Consider the following 25777-nt stretch of genomic DNA (forward strand, 5'->3'; position numbering starts at 1 on the left):
CTTTGCTCATTGCTGTTTCACACTCCTTGCTCTTACTTCTCTGGCGGCAAAAATTGGACATCTTTTGCCGAATTCGGCGGCAACACCGTTAGTTACATAGCTGAGGAGTAACGCACTACTCTGTGAGTTGGTTTCTATTGTAGCATAGTAGAAGATATGCCGAAAGGTTTATTTCTTCACTTAATCCCTTTTTCATTATTACTAATTATTAATTAATAGTAATTTATTTTTGATTTATAAAACTTGCATGTGAAATTTTCAGAGCTTCCTGGATTTTACTATGATGCGGAGAAGAACAGATATTTCCCTATTAAGGGTCCAATTCCTGGCTCTTCTAAGAAACGAAAATCCCCTCCACCACCTATTCCCTCCAATAAGGTAATTATTATGGCTATTTTCGCTTTTGCTCTCATCAGGTTTTTGACCAGTAGTTTGCTTTACGTTTTGTCCAAAATCAAATTGAGATTCTTTTTCCATGGCGAAATAATAATACTCTTTACCAGCAAAGTATATTACAGCCTAGTAGGACCATGTGAGTCCAGGGTTCAAATCCCAACTAAGACAAAACAATTGTGTTCTTCGCATCTGCTGAAGCACTGGCGGGAAATGTTTACCCGATGGTGCACATAAGGCGGCCGAGACACCACTGTTTAAAAAATAAAATGAATACAATTGTAAGAGTTTGAGCTATTTGCTGTCCTAAATTTATTTAATATTATATGTTATTGAGAGCTTATATTAACTTATAGTGCACTGTATTTGGAAGAAAAGGGAAAAAGAAAGAGAAAAGTTAAGAAATCAGATCCAGGTTTATGTCACAACGGTAGGAGTATTAGGTATTTATAAAAGGGCGTAAGGGGCTTGCTTTTAATTGCCAGTAATAAAGATTATGTAATAGTGATGAGTAATAAATATTTGTAATAATAATGCCGTAATCACAAACACTCAGGAGAGAAGCTCAAAATAGATACTCTTACTGGGAGAATGATGCAGTAATTAATATTTTCAAAAATAGTGCAGTAGTAGCAAACTGTCAGGCAGAGAAAGCTTAAAGCAGATATTATGACGGGGAGAATGCAAATTTTCTAGGGCAAGCATTCTTTGAGTTTGGTTGTGTTATATTGAGGAATGTACTTCAAGTACTACCTTTTTCTTGAAATTTCGCTTGATTCCGAGAAACTTGGTCAGTCCGAATTTATATAGCGAACCACAACTTGTTTGGGACTGCGGCGCAGTTGTTCTTTGCTTGATTCTGATGTAAACTAGACATACCACTTGTTTTGGTTATCCTTCAGTTTTTAATTTGTTTTAGGAGAAGAAAGCCATCTTTGGAAATTTGGAAAGAGCAAAAGTTGCTTTAAGCCCTTTAATTTTGCCGTTATGGAATTGGTCATTATAAACGTTTATTATACAGGAATGAAGATTTATCAGGTTACTTTTACTAAGTGAACTAAGGAAAATTGTGGAAGCATAGCTAAGTTGTTACTTCACTTCAACTACTCCCTTTGTTCTATTTTAAGTAATGGTATTTGATTACATATGGAGTTAAAGATATAAATTTGATGTATATCTCTTCATTTCATTCTATGAATGCATTTGACTGAGCACACAAATTAAGAAAGAAAGAAAGTCATTTGACACACAAGCTAAATATAGTGACACACAAAAGTACCCTTAAATCATGGTTTTTGACATGCCATGCCATTTTTATAAGAGTGTGTCACTAAAGCAATGAGATCTTTTTGATAGGTAATAAAGGAGTACTCCGTTTGTTCAGTATTGTTTGAACCTTTTCGGAGTACGAGTCAAATTTTGACTAATTTTCGGTGTGAATTCAGACGCACATTCTTTAAGTTTTTTTGAATAAAATTTACATAATTAGAAACTACATAAAAAGTATTATAAATCACAATAGTTAACAATTCAAAATTTTTAAAAATTATTCGCAAAATATATAGTCAAAGAAAATCTTTTTTGATTCCCCAAATAGTAATAGGTTCATTCTTTTTGAAATGCAGCGAGTATTATTTGTGTAAACTAGCAAAAGGGGAATGCTAGTGAAAAGTATGTCCAGAAAGAGCTAACAATGTTATCCTTCTTGTCTTCAAAGACTCTAGCATTTCTCTCTCCAACTAACCCAACAAACCACAACAGCAATAGAGTTCCGCCTCAGGAAGATTTGGACATGTCATTTCTGTGCCAAGAGAGAAATAAGCACTAATTGATGCCCAACGAGTTAATGAAGAAGTGCCAAATCTGGCAAGAGAGTTTGCTATGGAGAAATAATTGATTAACTTCTTCCTCATCTTCTTCTGAAAGAGAGAATCTGTTGCATATGATAATGCCTCTCTTTTGGAGATTATCAAGAGAGAGACACTTTCCTTTTGCAAACGGCGTGGAGGGAAACATTTAATTCTGTAAGAGGCATTCCATATAGATTTTCATAGCCAAGAAATAGAAGAGGATGGCGTAATTGGATAAACATAGCAACTCTTCACAAGATACCTTTGTGGTGGGGTTTCAAGTAGATAGAATCTGGAATGGAAAGGGAGGGGGGTGGGTGGGTGGGTTAAGGTTGCTAAAAAAGGAGGTTCAACTAATGTGTGAAATCTTCGAGCTCCCCATTATTAAGGTTTTTTCTGAAGTGGACTAAGCATCCTTCTGCCTCACATTTTTGAATAGAAGCATAAAGGCTAGAAATACATCCGCAAGAGATTAGAAGAAGTAGATTGAGAGAAGTAGAGGTGGCAAAATTAACACATTTATGTGTAACCCGCCCAAACTTAAATAGGTTGGGTTATAAGAAAGGGAGGATGAAAGCAACATGACCATGAACTTATATCATCAAGAAGACTGAAAGGCTTTATGAAAGGTTGATTGAAAGTGTACCAAGTTTGACCAGTGTTGACCGCATGTTTGACCAATGTTGACCACGAGTTGACCAAGACTTGAACATCACTAGAGTTTCCACGATGACTTAAGTAAGGTCACACATACCCCTCTAGCCTCACGAGTCCTTAAGTTATGTTAGGGCAAGCACTTGGAGATGGGCCCAAGCCCATTATTTAGCTAGTGGTATTAATAAGGGTAACATAGGGGTTTTACATAGATAATAATGACTTGCCAATAAAGAATTCTCTTGAGAGAGCCTCCCTTTGTGAGAATATTTTTACCTCTTCAATTGAACCTCTTTTGGATTTCTCTAGTAAGTATTCATGTATGAGTTCGATTTCTCTTCCTCCTTGGATTGATTTTATTGCAGACGAATTGCTAATTAGTGAGTTCAACGATATATTACTTTGGCTCTACAAGTTGCTTCTTCTATTGGATTCTATGCTTTCTTTATAATTATATCTCTATGCTCCGACGACTTTCTAGTTTTTGATTTCCTTGTGCTAAATTCCGTCTTCAATATGGTAAGCTAATTCAAATCAATCGTCTCTTACATTGTAGGAGAAAGACAAAGGGAAATGCACGAAATTGAGGAGCAATAAATTACTCAATGTTAGGGAGTTGTGTGGTAAAGTCATTCCATCCAGAAAAGGAAAATTGAATTTTCAAATGGAATTCCTGAAGAAGCAAGTATCATGCCCTCTAGTATGCTCCCTGTATCTTTAATCTTGACTTCATTTTGCACGTCCTTGACGTTGTGTATAAATTTGGAAATAGTCCCTAGTTGACCTTCCATTTTATTGGTTATTTTCTTTTGGTTCATTAGTTGAATTCCTCGTACATGAAAATTGACAAGGAAAGGCTGAGAAAAGTGGTTTTGGTTCAGTTCTAAAGAGTACTGCTAGTGCAACTGTGTAAGTTGGTCATGATCATTTAATCATGCACCCTTAACCTTCGAGCATAAAACAAAGATCATGTTGCATTTGATACAAAAACAACCTGAAAATTGTGAATCATATATCAGGATCAACAATCAAACAAAATATTCAAGTCCTCATATTTATGCGTGAAAAGAATATTATTGATGTATTAATTATAATACAAAGACCCCTATTAATAACTATACATAATACATATCCTACTCCTATTCAATGTGGGACTTGGACTACAACAATAATCCAGTGTAGCCCCACAAGTGGGGTCTGGGGAGGGTAGAGTATACGTAGACCTTACCCCCCTGCCTTTAAAAAAGTAGAGAGGCTGTTTTCGGTAGACCCTCGGCTCAGGAAGGAAAAAGGGGAGGGGCAATAACAAGCAAACCAATCTGACAACCGAAGCGAAAATACGTAATTAACACCAAGTAATGCAATTAAAAAACCGAAACAAGGCAGCAACAAGTATTAACAACAATCTAGGGATAAAAAAATACACGAAAGACACTAAGGCCTCATTTGTTTGCACTTAGTGGAGGTCTGAATCTTAATCATTCAGATCTCAGACATTAAGTGCATTTGTTTTTAAAGTCTGAATCTTAATCATTCAGATCTTAACCATTAAATGTGTTTTTTTTTACTTCACAACTACTTAATGGGTCTGTATGATTAAGATCTATAACATAGACTTAATTTCATTAAGATGCCGCTCCACCACCCTCTCCCATACTTCCATACTGTGGCTCAGTAGCTTGATATCCGATAGTTGTTGCAATTTTGGATATCACCCCTGTTTTAATACAACGCTCTTCCAAAATTCCACCGGGATATCATCTGGCCCGGTGGCTCCCCCCTGCTCATCTTACGCATAGCCCTCTCTACCTCCTCTAACTTTTATACGCCTACAATACCCAAGGTTCCGACGCCCTTGGAGTGTTCTAAGTCACCCAACACAATGTTCTTATCCCCCACTTCGTTCAAGAGTTTATGGAAGCAAGTCTCTCATCTCCGACGAATAAGTGCCTCATCCAGCAACACTCCACCGTCCTCATCCTTGATGCACTTCACTTGGTCCAGATCACGGGCCTTCCTTCCGCGCACCCTGGCTAGCCTGTACAACTTCTTATCCCCTCCCTTGCCTGCAAGTTCTTCATATAGGCATTCAAACGCAACAGTCTTCGTGGTAGTTACTGCTAACTTCGCTTCCTTCTTAGCGACATGTTCGTCCTCTTCTCCTCCTCGTTCGCGCTCTCCAAAAGCTTCATATATGCTGCTTTCTTGGCTTTCACTTTACCTTGGACCTCAGTGCTCCACACCAGTCCCTTTTGCGGCCACCAGAAGGGCCCTTCAAGACCCCTAATACCTCCCTAGCAGCCTCCCTAATGCAATTCGCAGTGACGGTCCACATACCACTAATTACTTACTCCATCCGTTCCAGTTTATGTGAACCTATTTCCTTTTTGCTTCGTTCCAAAAAGAATGACCCCTTTCTAAATTTGAAAATAATTTAGCTTAAACTTTCAATTCTATCCTTAATGAGAAGCTTTTATAACCACTCAAATACTCTGACATGTTTACAACCACAAGTTTCAAAACAATTATAGCCATACAAATATTATGACTTGTTTAGGACCACAACTTACAAAAGTCTTCATTTTTTTCTTAAAGTCCATGCCCAGTCAAACAGGTTCACATAAATTGAAATGGAGGGAGTATTAATAACATAACTATTTAACGCTCCCGTTTAAGCCGGTGCATCCAAATCATATGTATCGAGCTTGTTACAGATGTAACTAATACGAGGACCAATGAGGGACTTGGTGAAAATATCTGCAAGCTGATCATTCAATTTCACAAACTTTATAGCAATATCTCCTAGGAGTATCGAAGTGACAATCAATCTCAATGTGTTTAGTTCTCTCACTGAACGATGGATTCGATGTAATATGAAGGGCAGCTTGATTCCCCTTGAATTCCGTCTTCAATTTCACTTTCCCTAGTGGTAATGGTAGTGGTTTCAATCGTGAAATTTAGGAGAATCATCTCTTCCTCTTTATTGCTCCACCCTTGAACAGGTGATGCAGTAATACTAAAATAGCGGTTAGATTCTCGAAAGATAATATCCCTGCTGAAAAAGGATCTCGTAGAGGGAGATGGTAGTATTTGTACCCTTTATTTGTTGAAGAATACCTAATATAGACACATTTAAGAGTCTAGGATTATCTTTTCCAAAATATCTTAACTTGAACAAAAACTGTTGAATTTGAGAAGAAGAAAAGACTTCTTTATATATTTCAATATCTGTACAACCTTTGGACTAGGATATTTATACAATCAATCCTATCTCTAATTTAGGAAAGACAATCAAACTTGAAAGACAATAATGCTAATTACAATCAAATAAAATAAGATCACTATAATTAAGCTAATCAAATAAGATCCCTATATTAAGCTAATCAAATCCCTATAATAAGCTAATCAAATATTCAATACTCCCACTCAAGTTGGTGCAAAGATGTCGCACATCCAACTTGCAAAGCAGTGTATGGAAAGTCTGTTTGTTGAGACCTTTTGTAAGTACATTGCTAAGTAGTTAGTCATGTATAGTGTCCCACATCGGGAAGTAGATACCTATTTATTATGTAATCACTGTATATATATATATATATATATATATATATATATATATATATATATATATACAGGGCATTATACGCACTTTAGATAATCAATAATATTTTCTCTCGTGCTTTCTCACATGGTATCAGAGCATTAGTGAGAAATTTATCGCTGTGCATCATTCCAGCGACTTTCGGAAAGAAAGACCTCGTTGCCATGCAATTTTCTGGCGACTTAGGAGGCTGTCCGCAACAAAATCCTTTTTCCTTGGTGTTGTGCAAAATCCAACACCACCCAAGGTCCCTAAGACAGATGCGACCAAACCCCAGAAAAAATCTCCGGATAGGCCCCTCCACGCGCTCTCATGCGCCGGTCAGAGAAGAGTTTACGGCGGTGCATCTGTCCCATGCGCCGACGCGTGTACCTATTTCCGGCCATTTTTTGGTCGACCTTCTTTAGGGCAGCCTGATCGCGAGGCTTTTCTGAGCCTATCGATCAAGGTTACATCAGATTTCGACGACTTTTTAATTTTCCAGCGAGCTACAATGTTTTTCGGTGAACAGTTACAATGAACCACTAAAGGTGAACATTAACAGTGAAGTAGTGACAAAATGGGAACCGATACTTTGAATTGTTGGATGGTTTCTTTAGCGGATTATATTGAGTTCCTTCAGTACAAAGTATGTAAGCGGACATCTTCTGAGATAACTTTTGCTGTTCAAACAGGTAATAACGTGTCTCCCAATCTTCATGCTCTAAGTCTTGGATCATTGATTCAGGTGCATCGGATCATATATCTGGTAACAAATCTATTTTCACTACTATTTCGTATTCTCAATCTCTTCCAACAGTCACAATGGCCAATGGGTCTCAAACCATGGCAACTGCAATAGGTCTAGCAAGCTCACTTCTTTTTTTACCTTTAGATTCAGTTCTTTATATTTTCAGTAGTCCTATTAATCTCATAGCCGTTAGTCGCTTAGACAAATCACTTAAATGCGCTGTTTTATTTCGTGATGACCTTGTTTTTATACAAGAACACAGTATGGGGCGGATCATTATTACCGGGCATGAATCAAATGGACTTTATTACCTTATCCTTGCTAAATCACATGGACTCACATCTTGTCTTCCTTCAACAACTTGTCATGTTATTGATTCACCGGATTTGTTACATAAACGGTTGGGACATCCTAGTTTGTCAAAACTTCAGAAAATGGTACCCGGTTTATCTCACTTGTCCACTCTAGAGTGCGAGTCGTGTCAACTTGGTAAGCAACATGCTCCCATTTCCCTCGGCGTCTTGATAATCGAGCAGAGTCACCTTTTACTTTAGTCCATTAAGATGTTTGGGGTCCTAGTCGGGCAGTCCTACCCTAGTCTAATCATAAAATCGACCAGAAAATTGTAGCCCTTTTCTTTTTTAACCAATTGCTGAAAATGAATTGCATCATTACTACACTTTGCTTAGAGATCCCGATATTAGTCAATCTACTACCATAACCCGCTTAACTCGGAGTAATAATCAATGATAATCAACCCACCTCGCTTAGTGACACGAATTTTATTCGAATTTAAGAGATCTGGGCATCTTTTCCCTTATCTATACTATATTAAAAGCACGAGTTAAATGCCACCTCCTAGAATTTGTGTTGGAAAATGGATTCTAGAGAGAGAAGCTCCTACTTCTCTCTAGAATCTAGAAAGTTAGAAAACATGTCTTCATCAAAGCTGCCTCTTGGCCAGCCTTAGAACTTTGGGGAAGATGTCATCGAAAGCTCGACGTAGGGCAGGAGCCGCATTTCTCGTTGTCTGAGGAGCATACTCTCAGGCGCAAGGGTTTTGGACTCTTGTTTGATTAGGTCTTTCTCCAAATCGGTTGGTTATCCAGAGGCTGTTAGGAATTGGCATCAGAGGAATGGAACGTCAAGACGGGCTGATAATTTTGCCATCGGGGACACACAATATCTCTTTCGCTTTGTCGATGAGTCTCAAGCTTCAGAAATTCTTGTTAGAGGAAAAAGGTGGTTTGATGGGAACTTCCTAAAGCTAGACAGATGGTGATGGGTGTCTCGACCCTCGTTTCTCCGGTGCAACGATGGTGGTCAACATGGTGGGTCTCCCGGTGCATCTTTGGTGTCTTGACCTATTCAAGAAGGTTGGGAAAATCTGTGGGGGTTTTATTGATGTCACTTGTAGCTTACACGATCGTTCGCGAGTGAGGATTGTTGTGAGAAAAGGGGGTAGAATCCCGCTCTCCACTGTGGTGGGTAAAAGGGGCTCGCCGGAACAGTGGTCTCAGCTAGAAATGGCCATTAGATCGAGAAGAGATGGGGGGTTTGAGTTTGGAAGAAGAAGACAAAATTTTAACAGGAAGAAAAGACGAGAATGCCCCTGGGTTAGTGAATCGGGCTGGAAAGGCAGATTGGGCCGGTCCTCTTTTAATAATCATAGGTCAGCCCACGTCTCAGGAGGAATAGGACTAGTCAAAAATAATTTTTTCGATATGGAGAAAACTTTTTTGAAACCTGGACTTTTAGAGATGAGGAAAAACAGCAAGCTCTCTAACCTTGGACCTCAAAATAGAGAAAGAAACTGCTGACCTTCGCGGGAAAAAGGGACTGACACGCCAAAATCTTTAAATTTTTTTCGCTGGAACTGGTGCATGACAGTGTAGTGTCGCTGGAGCCAGAGATTTTAGTGGCGCGTGGCGGCGCATCAGAGGTGGTCTCAGGCAGTGGCTTGCTGGGATTTGGTCTCCATCATCAGATGGAGCTTGTGGTGGTATTAGTTTCTTTTTAATACTGACAGAAAAATATACAGATGTGGACAGCTTGAGTGAGGAGAAAACCTCGACCTCTTTCTGAAAAAAGGGAACCCTCGTGTTGTGAGAGAGAATCTCACCTTCAAAGGCAGCAATGGTCAAACCCCTATAATCAAGCTATTACATAAAATAAAATCTTTCTAAAAATAAAGCCAATCAACAATAAGGGAAATTTATTGTATCCTTGCTCTTTTCTAACTCCTCATTGTCCTTGTCTTCGGTTTTTTAATGCGTTGTAATGTACATTCAGATTTCGAAGTATGATGGGACTCAAAGAGTAGTTGACAGTGCATTGGAGAACTCGACTGTTGATATAAATATGCCAGAGGGCCTGCTGGAAACTGATATACTGTTGACAGGTGGCATGAATGGCTCATTGTGGTATGTCTTCTGTTCTAATTGAAGCTAAAAGAGTAACCTGACTGGAGTTGGATGCGTATCATTTTTATGAGTATGGATGCAATAGTTTATAATTGCTTTATAATGAATTATACCATGCATCAGTCTGAAGAGTGAAGAGTCTAATAGCGTATTCTCAGTTTCCTTGTTCAGGATTTTTAAAAGGTTACATGCTTTTTCTGAGCTGCTAATTTGTTCTGAGGATTAAAGAATTGCTATGGAGCTCGGTACATATGATTTATATGCACCAGCTTAAGGGGGAGTGTTAGTTTGGTAGTTAAATAGTAGTAAATAACCCTAATCCCATATGTATTAGGATTTAGGAGCAGGACATGTATTTTTATATATATATATATAGGGCTCATTGTATCATTGTCAATACATGTGAATAATATTTTCTCCCGTGCTTTCTCACAAATGCCATCTTTTGTCGGGGAAAGTGGTGATGCCTTAAAAGCTTATTTTCAGTTAAATGGATCAACCTTGATGTAGAATTACTTTGTAAACTGGAAGGTTCAGGATTCATGTTTATTAATGGGGTTCCCATTCACAGTTCATGATTGCATCTGCAAACCTTATCCCGTGGGCTTTAGCGGACGTTTTTCATTCTTCACCTGGTCCTTAGTAGCCTTTCCAAAGTCAACCTAACCGGTTACCTTTTCCAAGGCACTAAATAGGCCTTCGCCCTTACGCCTTTATATGTAATAGAAGAAAATTAGATAGTTGTATAAAGAATTAGCCAGATCGTTTGAAGCATGAACAGAGTCGCCTTTGTTCTGAAGGCCATCTTTGTGCACTTCTTCATTTCTTTGAGTTCTCCCTTAGAAATTAGTTGACATTCTTTTTAAAGCTGGATCTCCTTATGATAAATGATTATTTACATAGGGAGTTTTACAATGTGTTGTAGATTATGGATTAGGTTATAATGTACTTGAATATGACTCATGATAAAGCATAATCTGAACCCAGCTTCAGTTGATAAGTTGATCTTGCATTTTTACCAAATTATAATGTTAAATTTCTCATGCTAAATGTTTTACAATCAGATATGTCTGTTCAAGTTTGTGGTTACAGTTTCTTTTGGAGCATGGACTGTCTTTATTAGCAAACTTCAAATTTTTGTGATCCATACTTGTTTGATAGATCAGTTCTTGTTGAATTCATAAAGGTATGGAACATCTTTTCCATTGCATTGTTTTGAAGTCCAGTGCTTTCGCAGTATATTTGAAGTTGGAAAGGTTGAACAAGAATTTAATCAAGGAGTAAAATGCTTGCCAGATCGTGTTTGGCCTCTCACTGTCGGATACCGAGAAGGGTACTGCGACTCACCAGGACATCTCTGGAGACCTCAAGGAGCTTTTGTACATATGCCATCAAATATATCTTGTATAAAGACGTCTCAAAAGCATCGGGCATCCGTTAGTGAAACTTCTTTAAAACATGTCCTGTATCCTTTTGCGGGATTAGCAATTAAAAGTATATAACCGCAGAAAATATGTTTGGTTCCTCATTGTTATATTGTCGTCTTCAATATTAAAGTAAGTGGGCTGGTCTGATTTTAGTCTTTGGTGACTCATACTACACCTTTGTTTTCAATCTGCGCATTGAATTTGTCGGGTATATAAGATTGTACTTGCCTGTTTGTGTAGATTTAATAAAGCTGCTTTACTGTTTGCTGGTGCAAAGCATTTGTTTCATCTTCCTTTGATCCATTTTTCTAATACTCTGGCTGTCAAAAAATGGTTGTTATCTACATACCTTTTGAGTTTTTCCGAAATGTTGTTCGCTTTCTGTAAGTAGTATTTTTTCCTTTACTTTTTGGAAAAGGGTCATATTTGTCCCTCTACTTTCTGGAATTGTTCATACTACCCTTCATTTCACTATTCGACTCTATAATCCTCGTCGTTATATATTAGCTCTAATCTGCCCCTCATCCGTTAACACCACTAGGGCCCACCAACTAAAGGGACATGTGGAGGGCCAGGAATGAATTTTAGAGACCCGATTCATTTGTCCATCAAACATCCGACCTAACCCATAACCCGAATCTGAAAATGAACACAAATCATCTTTTTCTTTCTCTCGCATTGGAAATTCTAACTATCCATATGCAATTCTCTCTACCTTCATTCTCCCCTTATCCAAAGCAACTCATCTTTCTCTCTATCTCAATGGGCTATCAGAATGGCAACAGTTCAATAATGGAATCAAAGCCTTTAACTCACTTCGCCAAATTGCAGAAACCCCTATTCACAGATTTCTCCTCAAGCAATGGCTCAAAGAGGAACTCATCCTCAACAGCATCACCACCAAAGAAACCTCAATAGATTCAGTCTACTACAAAAATTGCAGTACAGTGGTGGACCGTGAAGAAAATACTAGATTGGTTGCATTTTCTCATTTATGCTTTACAACTTTCTTTACCCTGTGTCTTGCGAAGTTGTAAACTGAAAAAGCTTTTGGCTTCTGAAATCATGTAGTAGTAGAAGAAGAAATTGATTCTGGAGGTCAAGGGAAGTTGCAGAATGTAGTGTTCTTTTGGTTTTTGGGTATTCCTTTTGCTTCTTTACGGTTTATGATATCTTATTTGACAATATATTGTTAAAGTTTTTTAGAGTGTCAAGCAACAAAAAAAAAACTACCCATATGAAATTCACCGTATTTAACGTAGCATCATTGTTGGAATCCTGTAATTGACCCTCACTAAGACAAGATGATTTTTTGCTTTTCGGAAGAACCCTAATTTTTGCAACAAAGGTGATGAAGTAATAAAGGAGGGGGAAAGATCTGTATTCGGGTTATAGGTTATATATGGCTTTGGGTTAGGATAAATAACCTGATATATCCGAATATGAATATAGCCTCCACATGTCCCCTTAATTGATGGGTCCTAGTGGTGTTAATGGATGAGGGGTAGATTTGAGCCAATGTATAACGGCGAGGGTATATAAAGCCGAATAGTGAACAATATTAGAAAGTACAGGGGCAACTATGACCCTTATCCGTTACTTTTTCTCACTTCTTGTATATTGGAGTACTAAGTAGTTAAGTAAGACTCGTTGTTTATTCTTGTAGTCCTTCAAATTTGTCAAAGGTAACTGTTATCTTCCATTTTATGCTTGTTGCTCTTTAAGAAATTGTGGAGGTCGAGGATTATGGTAGAAGGATAGCAGGTAGTGGAACGTACTTCTTTCCCATACCAGTAGTATTAATATTGCTCTTGTATTTCGTTATGCTTAGTTTTCTTTTACTACATGGTGTTTCTGTTTCTCATTCCTATTCCTATTCTTGTTTCTTTCGCTTTGGTTGATATGTTATCATGCAGTTGTTTACCGCTTGCTGCTATTGCTATTTCTTCTTTTTCATCTTTCCTTAAGTCGAGGATCTATCGGAAACCGCCTCTCTACCCTCACAAGGTAGGGGTAAGGTAGGGATTACACATGGTTTGTTGTTGTTGCTCTTTGAGAAATTGTAGTTTATCCACTCCACTCTAAACACGATACCTACTCAATGTAAGACAACTAAAACGGGATGGAGGTCTTATGTTCTTGTTACTCTTGTTTCTTTTTTTTTTTCCCTGTTTTGGAGAAAGGTATCAATAATTTGTTGCTGTCACACTTGTGACACTTAACGCTAGAGCCCAGTATAACAACTCTGGGAGCTGAATCATCTGGTGGAGCAGTCTACATTCTGAACCTCAGTGAACCACTAGATTTTAGTTCAAGCATACCAACTTTTAGAAGAAGAATTTCTATGATTACATCGTTTGAGCATACAGTTTGGGCAGCAGATTGTAGTCATGATCAGAAACGAGCAGTAGTAGGCAAGTTCTTTACTTTGTTTTTCCTTCATTTGCGGATTACTTTATTGAGCCCCTTTGCTAATATAGGAATCCAACTTTGAGAAGGATTGGTCTTCATAAATCAATTCCCCTGTTTACGTATACGTGGTTTACCATGTTTACTCTCTCATTTGAAGTAAATTCTGCTCTTTCATGATCGAAGTTGTCTAACTTAATTTTAGATAAAACTATGGGTTGTGTCTGTTTAATTTATTTGTCCTGCTTGTTGTTTGAAGTTCCAGGAAAAGAGATACCTTCTTTATTGCTACTTTCTTATGTCTTGCTTAATGTTATATAGGAACCAATAGAGGAGCTGGAATGTTGGACATAGAAACAGGAGTGAAATCCTGGGTTTGTCGGTCTAAAAGCGACATTTTCTCCATACAATTTGATAATTCGGTAAATGTCTCCCACGCCATCCTTTTTGCTTTAAGTACTTATTAATACATTAAAGTGTAATAAGTTCAAAGAGAAGTTATAATCTTGCGCACCTTCATATTGGCAATTGCTTCAGAAGATTTTAAATACACCAATATTAGAAATATTGTTGTCTGTTAATGAATTATATCCCTATAGGTAATGCTGATTATCTTTTGTTGCCAGAGTTACATAATTAGTCAATCCAAAGCTATGCACATTGTCACATTCATTTATGTGTCTTAGAAACTAAACTATTGGTTTTTCATAGAAAAACCATGAAGAAAATGTAGTTCGTAAGAAAGGAATGTCGCTTTTAGGACAAGCTTATTGTAGGGATATTTAAACATACAGTTTCAGTGGCTTACCTTTTATTTCCTGTTTATCCCTTACTTTTTTTTTTGGGGGGGGGGGGGGGAACTGGTTCTAAACTCGGATCTCTGGCTGTTTTCCTTTTTCTTAAGAAAGAAATAAGGTCCTTTTCTTCTTGTGGATAACAGTGATTAGTAATCCTATGAAAACCAACCTTCTTCCTTTCGTGGTACATACGGATGTGGATGTGTTATATGCCTAGCTTCTTCAAACATGTTTGTCATCTCTAACAAGCCATTCACTCTATGAATTTCTGTGAAATTGGAAATGAGAAGGGTCCCTGGAGATCAGCTGTGACATTTCTTATGCATCATGGGTGGTGATGTTTCTGACATCGTGTTTTCAAAAAATTTCTTTTCTTTTCAGGAAAATGTTGTTTTATGTGGGCTAAGAAATGGAACAATTTTGGCCATCGACACCCGTCAAAAACCAGGAGATTTTTCTGGTAGACTTTCTCTAAATAGAATTCCGTGCCATCGTGATGGGCATTCTAGTAGGGTTAAAAGTGCTGCTAGAGATTCCTTCCAGGTATCAAATGCTTTTGTTAGGAGAGTGTGTACATTCTTTTCTTTCTGCGAACTGCCCTCCAGCCCTCCACATTTGCCAGAGCAATAATGAACTTCATCTGTTTCAAATTTGGACATGGTTCGAGTTATATCAACACATTAAGACGAGCATTTTGAAACAGGACACAATTGTTAGGATGTTTCGAGTTTATTTCTGAAGCATAAAGTTAAATCCCACTTTGTCATCGGGCGATCAAACATTTATCCTCCCAATAAAAAGTTTGAAAATGCTCTCAGGCACTTTTCCTGAGGTTACTTTCTGTAGTCTCTTTTCGTTATATCTACTTTTTCAGGGGGATTATCCGGCATCTTGACGGAAGCTTTTCAGGTTTCATATCCATAGTTAATTTTTTCATAAAATGGGTGAAGGCAGGATTTATTGCAACTCAGGTCTTAAATCCTATGAGATTACAAGAAATAGCTTGGGGGCAAATAGGGTTCGGTTGGGTCGAACGCAACAGGAATTTAAGGAGGCAGCTATTAGCCTTAAAGTCTTGCAGTGGGTAGTTTCTGTATTTAAGATGGCATCTAAAGAACATAGAACGACAGTGAAGAGGTGGGACATGAAGGATCACTTTCTAGAGTAATTTTGCACTCTTAAATATAATGAACACGGTAGGTACATCAGCTTTATTGCTATACCAGGGGATAAGAAATCAGTCATTATTACACCAGAGTTTGAATTTAAGGAGGGCTGGGAATCATAGCCCAGAAAATTGTCAACTTCATTAATGTGCCAAGCAGGGAAAAGGAGCCAGGGATCTTCAGGAGTCATCAGAATGAACTCTCCTACGAGGAGGCCTTCAGAACAATCAGATGGATGACAGAGAAGGTAAAAGCTTCGCTGATCAAGAGTAGCAGCTCCAGGATTACTATTCCTGATGTATCAAAAGTCTCAGATGGAGATTTACTGGGAAGATGCATCATCGGCAAATTTTAAGTTCCTCCACAGGAAGCTCCAATCTTGAATGATGCCAGAAGATGGGCTTGCAACACATGGAAGTCAGCATTTGGCATCAACATGTATGAGATGAATATGCCCAATTCATATTCGAACTCTCATCGAGGAAGGTAGCCGAGCATGTACTGTCAAAGGAATGGTGTTGGAAGAAAGCGAAGCTAAAACTCGATTGCTGGTATTCGACCACTGGTTGTCGGCCTAAAGAGGTGGAGAGAAACTGGGTTTGGATATGACTATTAAGGATACCTATGAGCCTATGGTCTCAGAAGGTAGTTGTCACGACCCGGAATCTCACCCTCGGAATCTTGATGGGCCTAACATTTCACTTGCTAGGCAAGCCAATGTTAGCTAAATTACTTAACCGGTTTTAAGAATTTAAGATCAAAACATTAATAATAACAAGCTGTAATAATTTGAAATAGGCTAATAAAATACTAAATGACAAAGTCTAAACATATCCTAGAATCTGGAGTCACGAATACATGATCATCTAGGGTACTATAGATAAAGTCTGAACAAAATACAATTGTTTGAAGCTAAATAAACAGTAAATACTAAGTGAATAGAGGACTTTAGGGCTGAGGAAGTCTCCTAAAGTAGCTGAATCCGAGCAGTCTGGATATGCGCCGCTGTGACCCACATCGGTATCTCTACAAGAAGTATAGATAGTAGGAGTACAACCGACTCCATGTACTCTATAAGTGCAGAGACAAACCTCGACGAAGTAGTGACGTGGCTATGGCAAGTCACTTACAAAAAATAACCTGTACGAAATAATAATAATAGAAAAAATAGAGAAAGCAATAAAGTCATATAAACGGACCCGAAGGTCAACTACTAGAGAGCCCAGAATAACGAAGTCTCAAGTCTCATATCACACTACCGAGGATAACTCAATAATCACAAACAATTACAACATATCAAATCCGTTTCGGCGCACAACCCGATCCCACCATATCATCATCATCTGTTCATATCATAATCCATCCTTATTCTTTCATATCATTTTAATACCTTTCAATTCCGTTGTGGCGTGCAACTCGTTTCCCAAACAATTTCAAATCATAAACATAAACAATTCAACTAGAATATTTACAAAATATCAACATCAAGAAGGTGATTGTACAAGACTGTAAAGAACCATAGAATAATCGGAGGATATCTTACATCTCGAAATCTCAAACTTTACCAATTCATCAATAGAAATGAGATGACTCTTTCTTGAACTATATCATAAACAGATCTTCCCTTCCACACCAATCACGAGTTTTCCTCTCGTAGTCCAAAGCTAATTCAATCGTATCCACCTTTGAGGAAAAGAACAATTAAACAACTCACATAAGGAAAGCAACATTATAGAGTGCATCAAATAATATAAGAAAAATAAAAGCAGGTAAAACATGTGACAATTGAAATATACGATTAAGGCAAGTAGAAACAAGTAGCAAATAAACAGAAATCATGTGAGGAATGAACAAATTAAAGCAAGTAACGATTAAAACAAGTAACAATTATAACATAGAAGTCAAGTAACGACATGTAACAATTAAAGCATATAACAAGAGATATCATGAAATAAACGAAAACATGGAAATAAATATCCAAATCCCGCATGCTAAATCCCATGACGGCATATATACACTCTTCACCTCGCATATATGCCGTTTTCCCACATAATTCACATAACAAATAATTCAACAAGCCCTATTTCCCTCAAGTCAAGGTAGGCAAAACACTTACCTCACTTCGTGAACAAAGCAATCAATCAACCATGGCCTTGCCTTTTGAACAAGCCTCCAAACCCACCAAATCTAGTAAATTATCGATCAAACGATTTAAAATAAGCTTTAGAAACCACCCATTAATGAAAGAGGTTCAATTTTGATATTTTTTGAAAAAGTCAACAACCCTGAATCCGCTTGATCAAAATCCGATATTCGGATCAAAATCATATTACCCATTCATCCCCGAGCCCAGTTATGTGATTTTTTTTCAAAATCCAACCTCAGTTTGAGGTCTAAATTTCAATTTTACAAAATCTTCAATTTCTACCCAAATCTTTAATTTCTACCATGGAAATCCTAAATTTGATGTTGAAATCTCATGAAAAGTATTGAGAATCGAAAGAAAGTGGATTAGTGTGTTTAGGGCGTTTGAGGTTGAGAAGTGGTGTAGAATGAGCTAAGTCCTGATATTCCCCTCTTTTACCCAGTTGCAAATGTTGCAATTGCGATGTTTTGTTTGCAATTGCGAGTATAGCAAATGCGAACTTTGTATTAGAAGCCCAAGTGTCGCAATTGCGACAATTTGATTGCAAATGCGAAAACCCATCCTTCGCAAATACAGCTAGATTCTTCGCAAATGTGAAGATGTCCTATTTTGCAGGCGTCGCAAAATGCTCGCAAAAGTGGCCCTAGCCAGTTCCCAAATGCGAACCATTTCCTAGCAAATGTGAGGTTACCCGACCCAAGCCCTGCTCGCAAATACGAACTCTTGTTCGCAAAAGCGAGGCTCGCAAATGCGAGCCAGACCTCGAAATTGCCATATCTACATCAGACACCAGAAGTAACACTTCATCAGCACTCCTCAAACTTTCCAAACTCATTCGAAACTCACCCGAGCCCCTCGGGCTCCAAACCAAACATGAACACATGTGTAATAACATCATACAAACTCGCTCGCGCGATCGAAATACCAAAATAACATCTAAAACTACAAATTGAACATCAAAATGAATGAAATTTCGGGAAACTCAAGAACAACTAGGATCACAACTGAGCGTCCGAATCATATCAAATCAACTCCGAATTGCAATAAAATTTGCAAACAAGTTTCAAATAGTAAAACAGACCTATACCAAGTCGCAACATCAAAATCCGAACCTGATAGCCCTGAAGTCCACCTACGATCAAACCTAGGAATTTTCAAACTTTCAAATTACTAGTTTTCAGCAAAATGAGTCAAATCACCCTAGGAACCTCCGATTTCAATTCCGAGCAAATGCCCAAGTCCAAAATCACAATAGGACCTACCAGAATCGTCAAAACACCGATCCGAGGGTGTTTACACAAAATGTTGACCGTGGTCAATTCAAGTTGTTTTCAAAGCAAAAAATCATATTTTCTTCAAATTTTCTCATAAAATCTTTTCAAAAAGCAACTCAGGACCACGCGCACACACCAAGGAACATCAAACGAAGCTAATGTAGGTCTTAGAAATCAGAATCAACGGCTAGCACTCAAAACGACCTATCGGGTCATCACAGTATTCAAAGGAAATCGGGTGGCTTAATTATTTGGAAAGACTTGATTTCCTGTGACTCCACAACTTTTGTAGTGCACCTTTTATATATAAAATTTGTTACTATTGTCAAAAGAAAAAAAGTTAGTCATTTCAAGTGGATGTCAAGTCAAGACAACCAAATATAAAATTACAATGCTTGATGTAAGACTAGGAAAAATTAAAGGCATGACTAGGAGCTTATATCATTTAAACATAATTAATTATGGAAATTGGTATAGTTGTCCCGAATGTGCAGCAATGGAAGTAATCAAGGGGGGACTTATTAGTTAGTTCAATAAGATAAAAATTACTTCATGGTAATAATATCAGTTTCCATTTACATAGGGCCTTGTGGGCTATGAATCGGTAGTGCAACTCTTCGAGCAGTAACAGGAAAGCTTATATCATTTGCACATGTTAAACTCATTGTTATTGGATTGCTTTTCTCAAATGTTGCAGCAAAGGAAGTACTCAAACGGGAAATTGTTCAGTTACTTCAAGAAGACTCCTGTATTAATATGAGTTTCATTTAGGAATGGCCTCATAGGCTATGAATATTCTGCTATAATCATGTTTGATGAATTTACAAAAGCTCCATGTTTTGTAAATGAACGCTTATACAAATGGGTGGATATCTTTGTCCGTACAGATCAAAGGGAAGATGCACAACACAATATCTATGCCTTCATCTGTCTGTTGGTTAGTGAGCTTTCTTTGCACTATTACATGAGCATCTGTAATCTCTTTGTTTAATATGTTCATAACATCTTTTTAAAATATTTTGTCCCTTTTCTGATGTTGCAGTTTGGTACCTTTGGAACTTTATGATCAATGTTTCCTGGCAAGCTCTATGGATGGATCGGTTAGTGTCTTAATGTGATTCCTTTGGCCATATACTTGGTTGTTCTCTGCGCTGTTTTTGCAATCTTTGATGACGAGCATTAACTTGATTGTTATCCTCTAGTGCCAGAGTCTATCTAGTTTCCTGCTCTCTATCAACCTTAGCTCTTTCAAATTGTAAAAAAATTTTCTTTTAAAAAAAAGAGATTTTTTCTCCTGATATTTGTGTGACTAGAGGCTTGACATCTAGGTTTAGAACTTTTTTCTCCGGATGGTTGAAATTGTAGATTTTGAGAAGAAGAAAAGGCTTTTTGTATTTTTGTGTGTGTTTACATCCCATAAGCAAGGGAATTTATACAAAGCTCAACAACAACAACAACTACTACCCAGTAAAATCCCACATAGTGGGTCTTGGGAGGGTAATGTGTACGCAGACCTTACCCCTGCCCCGATAGGGGCAGAGAATCAATACAATCAATGCTAATTAAGGAAATAAAATAAATACATACAATCAATACAACTATCAAATCAAATTAAATAAAATCAGGATAAAATCAGATCCTTTAAATATAATTAATTCTCTTGAAATCATGCTAATCGATACTCCTAAATCAAATCTCCTTGAATCATGCTAATCAGTGCTCCTCCTCAAGTTGGTGCAAAGATGTCGCACATGCCCAACTTGCAACTCAAAGTATGGAAAGTCGCTTGTGAGACCTTTAGTAAACACATCAGCTAGCTGTTTTTCCGATAGTACATTAAGCAAACTCAAGATACCAGTTGTAACTTTTTCTTTGATGAAGTGTCGATCAATTTCCACATGCTTTGTTCGGTCATGTTGGATTGGGTTATGCGCTATACTGATGGCAACTTTATTGTCACAGTACAAGTAAAGTTTTCCTTTTGCAGACAGTCTCAATTCCCGTAGTAACTTTTTTAGCCAAAGCAGTTCGCAAACACCCTCGGCCATTGCTCTATATTCTACCTCCGCACTTGATCTAGCAACTTCACTTTACTTCTTGCTTCTCCAAGTAACTAAGTCTCCTCCTACGAGTGTACAGTAACCGGATGTTGATCTTCTGTCATCTAGAGATCCAGCCCAATCCGCATATGTAAAGGCTTCTATTTGGAGTTGATCATGTTTGGAGAAAAGTAGACCTTTCCCTGGAGCAGACTTCAAATACCGCAAAATGTGAAAGACAACTTTGCATATGAGGATCTCGTGGATCATGCATGAACTGACTCACCATGCTAACTGAATAACTCATGTCTGCTCTAGTGTGAGAGAGATAAATGAGTCTTCCAACCAACCTCTGATATCTCTCCTTATCAACTGATTCTCCAACTCCGCTTTGTAACTTGTGATTGCTTTCAATGGGTGATATCTTCTCCAACTCCGCTTTGTAATTTGTGATTGCTTTCAATGGGAGATTTTGCGGGTCTACAACCTGTCATACCAATTTCCTTCAAGAGATTCAGAATATACTTCCTTTGAGAAATAAAGATTCCTCTTTTGGATCTAGCAACCTCCATTCCCAAGAAGTACTGCAATTTTCCGAGATCCTTGATCTCAAATTCATATGCCAACAACTTCTTCAATCGGGCCATCTCCTCTTTGCATCTCGTATCATTACTATGCCATCAACATAAACTATGAGAAGAGTGAGTTTACCCGTTAGATGTCTCATGAGGAGGGTGTGATCATCATTGCTTTGTTGGCAACCGAAGGAGATCATTGCTTTGCTGAATCTGTCAAACCAAGCTCTAGGGAATTGCTTCAGTCCGTACAAGGCTTTCTTCAATCTGCATACCTTTCCTTGACTCCGTGTAGTATCAAATCAAGGAGGGATCTCCATTTAGACCTCTTCTTCTAAGTCTCCATGAAGAAATGCATTCTTCACATTAAACTTTTGTAAGTCCCAATCAAGATTAGATGCACAAGATAAAAGAATTCTAATAGTGTTCATCCGAGCAACAGGGGCAAATGTCTCTTGATAATCCACTCCATAGGTCTGAGTGAATCCCTTAGCCCCAATCTTGCTTTTAATCTTTCAGTAGAGCCATCACCTTTGTGCTTCACAGTGAAGACCCATTTGCAGCAACCCAACTTCTTGTTTGGTGGTGAAGTGACAAGTTCCCAAGTCTCATTTTTCGACAAGGCGTTCATTTCTTCAATCATTGTTTGCTTCCATTTAGGATCTGCAAAAGCTTCCGTCTAATTTTGGGGAATAGACACAGAAGAAATAGACAAGGCAAAGGCTCTATAGGAGGGAGACAAAATTATAGGAGACAAAGTTAGATAAAGGGTGTTTGGTGGTGCAAGAGCTGACTCCTTTTCTGTGAGCACTAGGCACATCTAACTCATTAGGAAATGTAGATAACTTACCAGTAGAAGAAGGTTCAGCTTCGGTAGATTGCATAGTGGCTTTTTCTGCCCTATTTCTCCTTGAGTAAGTTTTCAATAGGCCTATCCAAACTCCCAATAGTCTCCCCCTGAATTCTTTCTCCAATTTCATTTCCCTGTGACAGTATCATCAAGAGGTCCAGTAATGGAACTAGTTAGAATCACCTCTTCCTCTATATTGCTCTTCCCCCGAAGAGGTGATGAGGTAGTACTGAAATAGGGCTTAGATTCTCGAAAGGTAACATTCATGCTAACAAAAGATCTCCTAAAGGGAGGGTGATAACATTTGTAACATTGCTCTATCGGAGAATACCTAATGAAAACACATTTTATAGCTCTAGGATCAAGTTTTCAAGAATTTCTAGTGTGGACAAAGCAAACACACCCAAACATCTTTGGAGGAACAATATATTCATTCTTACCCTTTAAAGTTTCCGGAGGATTTTGAAAATTAAGGGGTTTAAGTGGCATTCTGTTGATAAGAAGCCGCTAGATGCATGGTGAACATAAGAGATCTTGCTACTTCTAACAGATGCCTATTTTTTCTTTCAGCGACCCTATTTTGTGCACTAGTTTAAGGACAACTAGTCTGATGTGGATTATCCCATTGGACTCCAAATAAGCACCAAATCTTTTATCCATGTATTCTCTGTCATTGCCAGTTCTCAAGATTTTTATTTTGGCATCAAACTGAGTACAAATCATCTTATGAAATGACCGGAAACAAGAAAACTTTAGTTTTGGCTTCTAATAAATTTACCCAAGTCATACTAGTGCAACAATCAATGAAAGTAACAAACCATCGACTACCAGACAAAGAAACAGTTTGGGTAGGACCCCATACATCAGAATGAATAGTCGTAAACGGAGTTGTGCTTCTATTATCACTCACAGGATAAGAGTTTTTAGTATGTTTGGCATATTCACACGCATCAAAAAACAAAGATTCACATCGAGTCCTTGAAAACAAATCCGGATATAACTTTTTCAAAACAAAGAATGATGGGTTTCCTAACCGTCTATGCCGCTGTATTATTTCTTGGTTGACATCCTTATTTTTCCCAAAAAAGGCTTGATCAGAGTTTTGATTTCCATCTAATATATACAAGTCCTCACGCAATCTACCTCTGCCAAACCATTTCCCTTTTGAAGATCCTGAAAAATACATTGATTGGGAAAGAACTCGATTTTACAGTTTAGTGCATTGGTAATGGCTCTACCAGAGAGAAGATTGATTTCATAAGTGAGCATGAAGTTGGAATTGAATAGATAGTGAGAAAAAGCGCCTTTTGTTTGTTTGTTGGAATCTTCTTCTGTCAGGGAACTCAAGGACATGGAGCACGGATGATAGTTTAATATTGGAGTACAAACGACAGAACCTGTTCCAGGGACAGGTGGAAGAACCATTGGCTATTTTGATATTATCTCCTTTGGGACACGGAGAATAATTTTGAATGTCTTTAGAAGAGCTTGTCATGTCTATTTGCACCAGAATCAACAATCCAAGAATCAAGGTGAGTAGCAAAGGCAGTACCTGATTGCACATGATTGGATGTGGCAACATTAGCAGAGTCAAGTTTGGCTAGGAGGCGACGAAGAAGCTGAATTTCATCCGAAGACAAGATTTCTCCAAAAACCGTCTCCTTGAATGTCTCCACGTTTCAGAAGGATTGCGGATAGACACCAAGAGAATCATGTCTATACAATCTATCCAGCTATCAAATCAAATCAAATCAAAATGAAATCAGATCTCCTAAATATAATCAAATCTCTTGAAATCATGCTAATCGATACTTCTAAATCAAATCTCCTTAAATCATGTCACCATAAATAAAACATCGTACTCTAATGCAATATATGAAGAATTATGATAACATCCTTGAAGGGTTTTCTCTTTACCTTGATGGCCTGAAATCCCAAGTAGTCTTGTCTCTTAATGTTTGTGTCTAAGTTGCTCTGACATGACAAGTTTGGTACTGCACCTGTGTCGACACGACACTAGTATATGTGTGAGTATGGGATCTGTACCGGATCTGGTCAAACAATTTTGGGTAATTTGACCACGACGGACGAAAAAATTCGAGATGAGATACAATTTGATTCCCGAAGTCAGAACCAAAACTATGGTAAATTTGAAGAAAATAGCATAACTTATCTAGGAAATCAATCCTTTAATCTACAACTTGAGAATAAAAAAGAAATCCATACTTTACAAGCTATACGTAAGTAATTCCTCAAAATTTCTCATAATTTAGAGATGTTTTTATATTTTTGAATTATTTTTAGCTGGATCCCCTCGCCCGTATTAGGATCCGTATCCCCGAATCTTAAAATTTACATCTTGAAGGATCCGACCTCTAGATCCGCGCCCGTATCGGACACCACACCCGTGTCCGAGCAACTTAGGTTTGTGTTAAAGGGCTGAAGGGATTATTGTGGGAGGTGAGTGTGTTACGCATTACGTGTCAATATCTTGGTGCATATAAATTGAGTGATTTGGCAATGAAAAACGGATCACTTAATTAGTCTGTCTAGTACGTGTGGATTATTTTGTAACATTGACATATGTCCAGATAAAGCTTTATGATCATCGTCTAATGAGGGGAGCCATCCAATCTTATGAGGGAAATAACAATTCTCATAGTCGAATACAGCTTGGAGTTGACCCATCAGAAACAATTGTCATGTCAGGTAGCTATGGCTTTATGACTCTTGTATTGTTTATCTGTGTGCGAGAAAATGTGAACTACTTTCTAAAGACATTCTTGCCAGGTGGAGAGGACTATCAATTGCGGCTATGGAGTATGAAATCTGGCGAATTACTATTCGAAGATAAATTCATGGATACGATCCCCACAGTTGTACGCTGGCCAAAAACTGAAGGTATTACCAGCCTTTGCGTCCATATTCCTCCAAAAACACCTCTTTTCCCATGATAGAAAATGTCCAATTTCTAACATGTCGCCCAGGAGTGGGGAAACATATGCAAGGTGCATGGCTTGGATCTGAAGAAGGGTTGTTTTTCATGGACTGGCCTTGAGGCTTGTGTTCTTGGTGATTTCTTACTTGGAGTATCTAGAACTTTGCACATACGTCTATCACCTGAAGATGAATTGATACAGACAGACAGTAGGCTTCGTCGGCATTAATGAAATCGAGTTTAGGTGAAACTAGGAGCTGAGACTGAAAATCTTGGCTTGCCTCAAAGAGCTTCTTCCTTCCGATATTATGGAACTTACAGAAGAGTAGCCCTCTAGAACTGAAATATCCAGGATTGTAGGTTTCAACTGAAACAGAGTGTTGTCGAATTTGTTTATTAGATTTATTTTATTTTAGTTGCTTTGGCTGATTATATATCTTCTGGTATTTTATGACCTGAAGCATTGTTTATATTGTTGGCTTGTCAAGCATAGGCAGCTTAGCGTTCA

At 38.0% G+C, this 25777-nt stretch overlaps 1 protein-coding gene and 1 long non-coding RNA gene across 5 annotated transcripts; one reads left to right on the forward strand and one right to left on the reverse strand.

Moving 5' to 3' along the window:
• LOC109220302 (DDB1- and CUL4-associated factor 4) lies at positions 1 to 25777 on the forward strand. 4 transcript variants are annotated; one of them, XM_019384765.1, is made up of 13 exons: positions 1 to 166; positions 263 to 378; positions 3454 to 3597; positions 9518 to 9648; positions 10886 to 11113; positions 13311 to 13489; positions 13806 to 13906; positions 14663 to 14824; positions 19755 to 19804; positions 19910 to 19967; positions 24923 to 25040; positions 25122 to 25232; positions 25319 to 25777. In XM_019384765.1, the coding sequence occupies exons 1-13, from the start codon at positions 157 to 159 to the stop codon at positions 25387 to 25389; spliced, it is 1479 nt and encodes a 492-aa protein (XP_019240310.1). In that variant the 5' UTR covers positions 1 to 156; the 3' UTR covers positions 25390 to 25777. The 4 variants fall into 4 exon arrangements, with proteins under 4 accessions (XP_019240310.1, XP_019240311.1, XP_019240312.1 ...); XM_019384766.1 differs by having other exon boundaries at positions 25340 to 25777; XM_019384767.1 differs by lacking the exon at positions 14663 to 14824.
• LOC109220303 lies at positions 16616 to 24914 on the reverse strand. Its single transcript, XR_002067063.1, has 3 exons — positions 24249 to 24914; positions 23884 to 24064; positions 16616 to 17130 (listed from the first exon to the last, which is right to left on the reverse strand). It is a non-coding gene; the product is annotated as an uncharacterized LOC109220303 (long non-coding RNA).

The sequence above is a fragment of the Nicotiana attenuata genome, unplaced genomic scaffold (assembly GCF_001879085.1).
Source record: "Nicotiana attenuata strain UT unplaced genomic scaffold, NIATTr2, whole genome shotgun sequence".
Lineage (NCBI taxonomy): Eukaryota > Viridiplantae > Streptophyta > Magnoliopsida > Solanales > Solanaceae > Nicotiana > Nicotiana attenuata.

Bases quoted from the DNA above. Each gene is read 5' to 3' on its own strand.
- LOC109220302 (XM_019384765.1), top strand. The intron at 14,825-19,754 runs GTATCAAATGCT...TTGTCCGTACAG, and splicing joins CTGCTAGAGATTCCTTCCAG to ATCAAAGGGAAGATGCACAA. The intron at 19,805-19,909 runs GTTAGTGAGCTT...CTGATGTTGCAG, and splicing joins ATGCCTTCATCTGTCTGTTG to TTTGGTACCTTTGGAACTTT.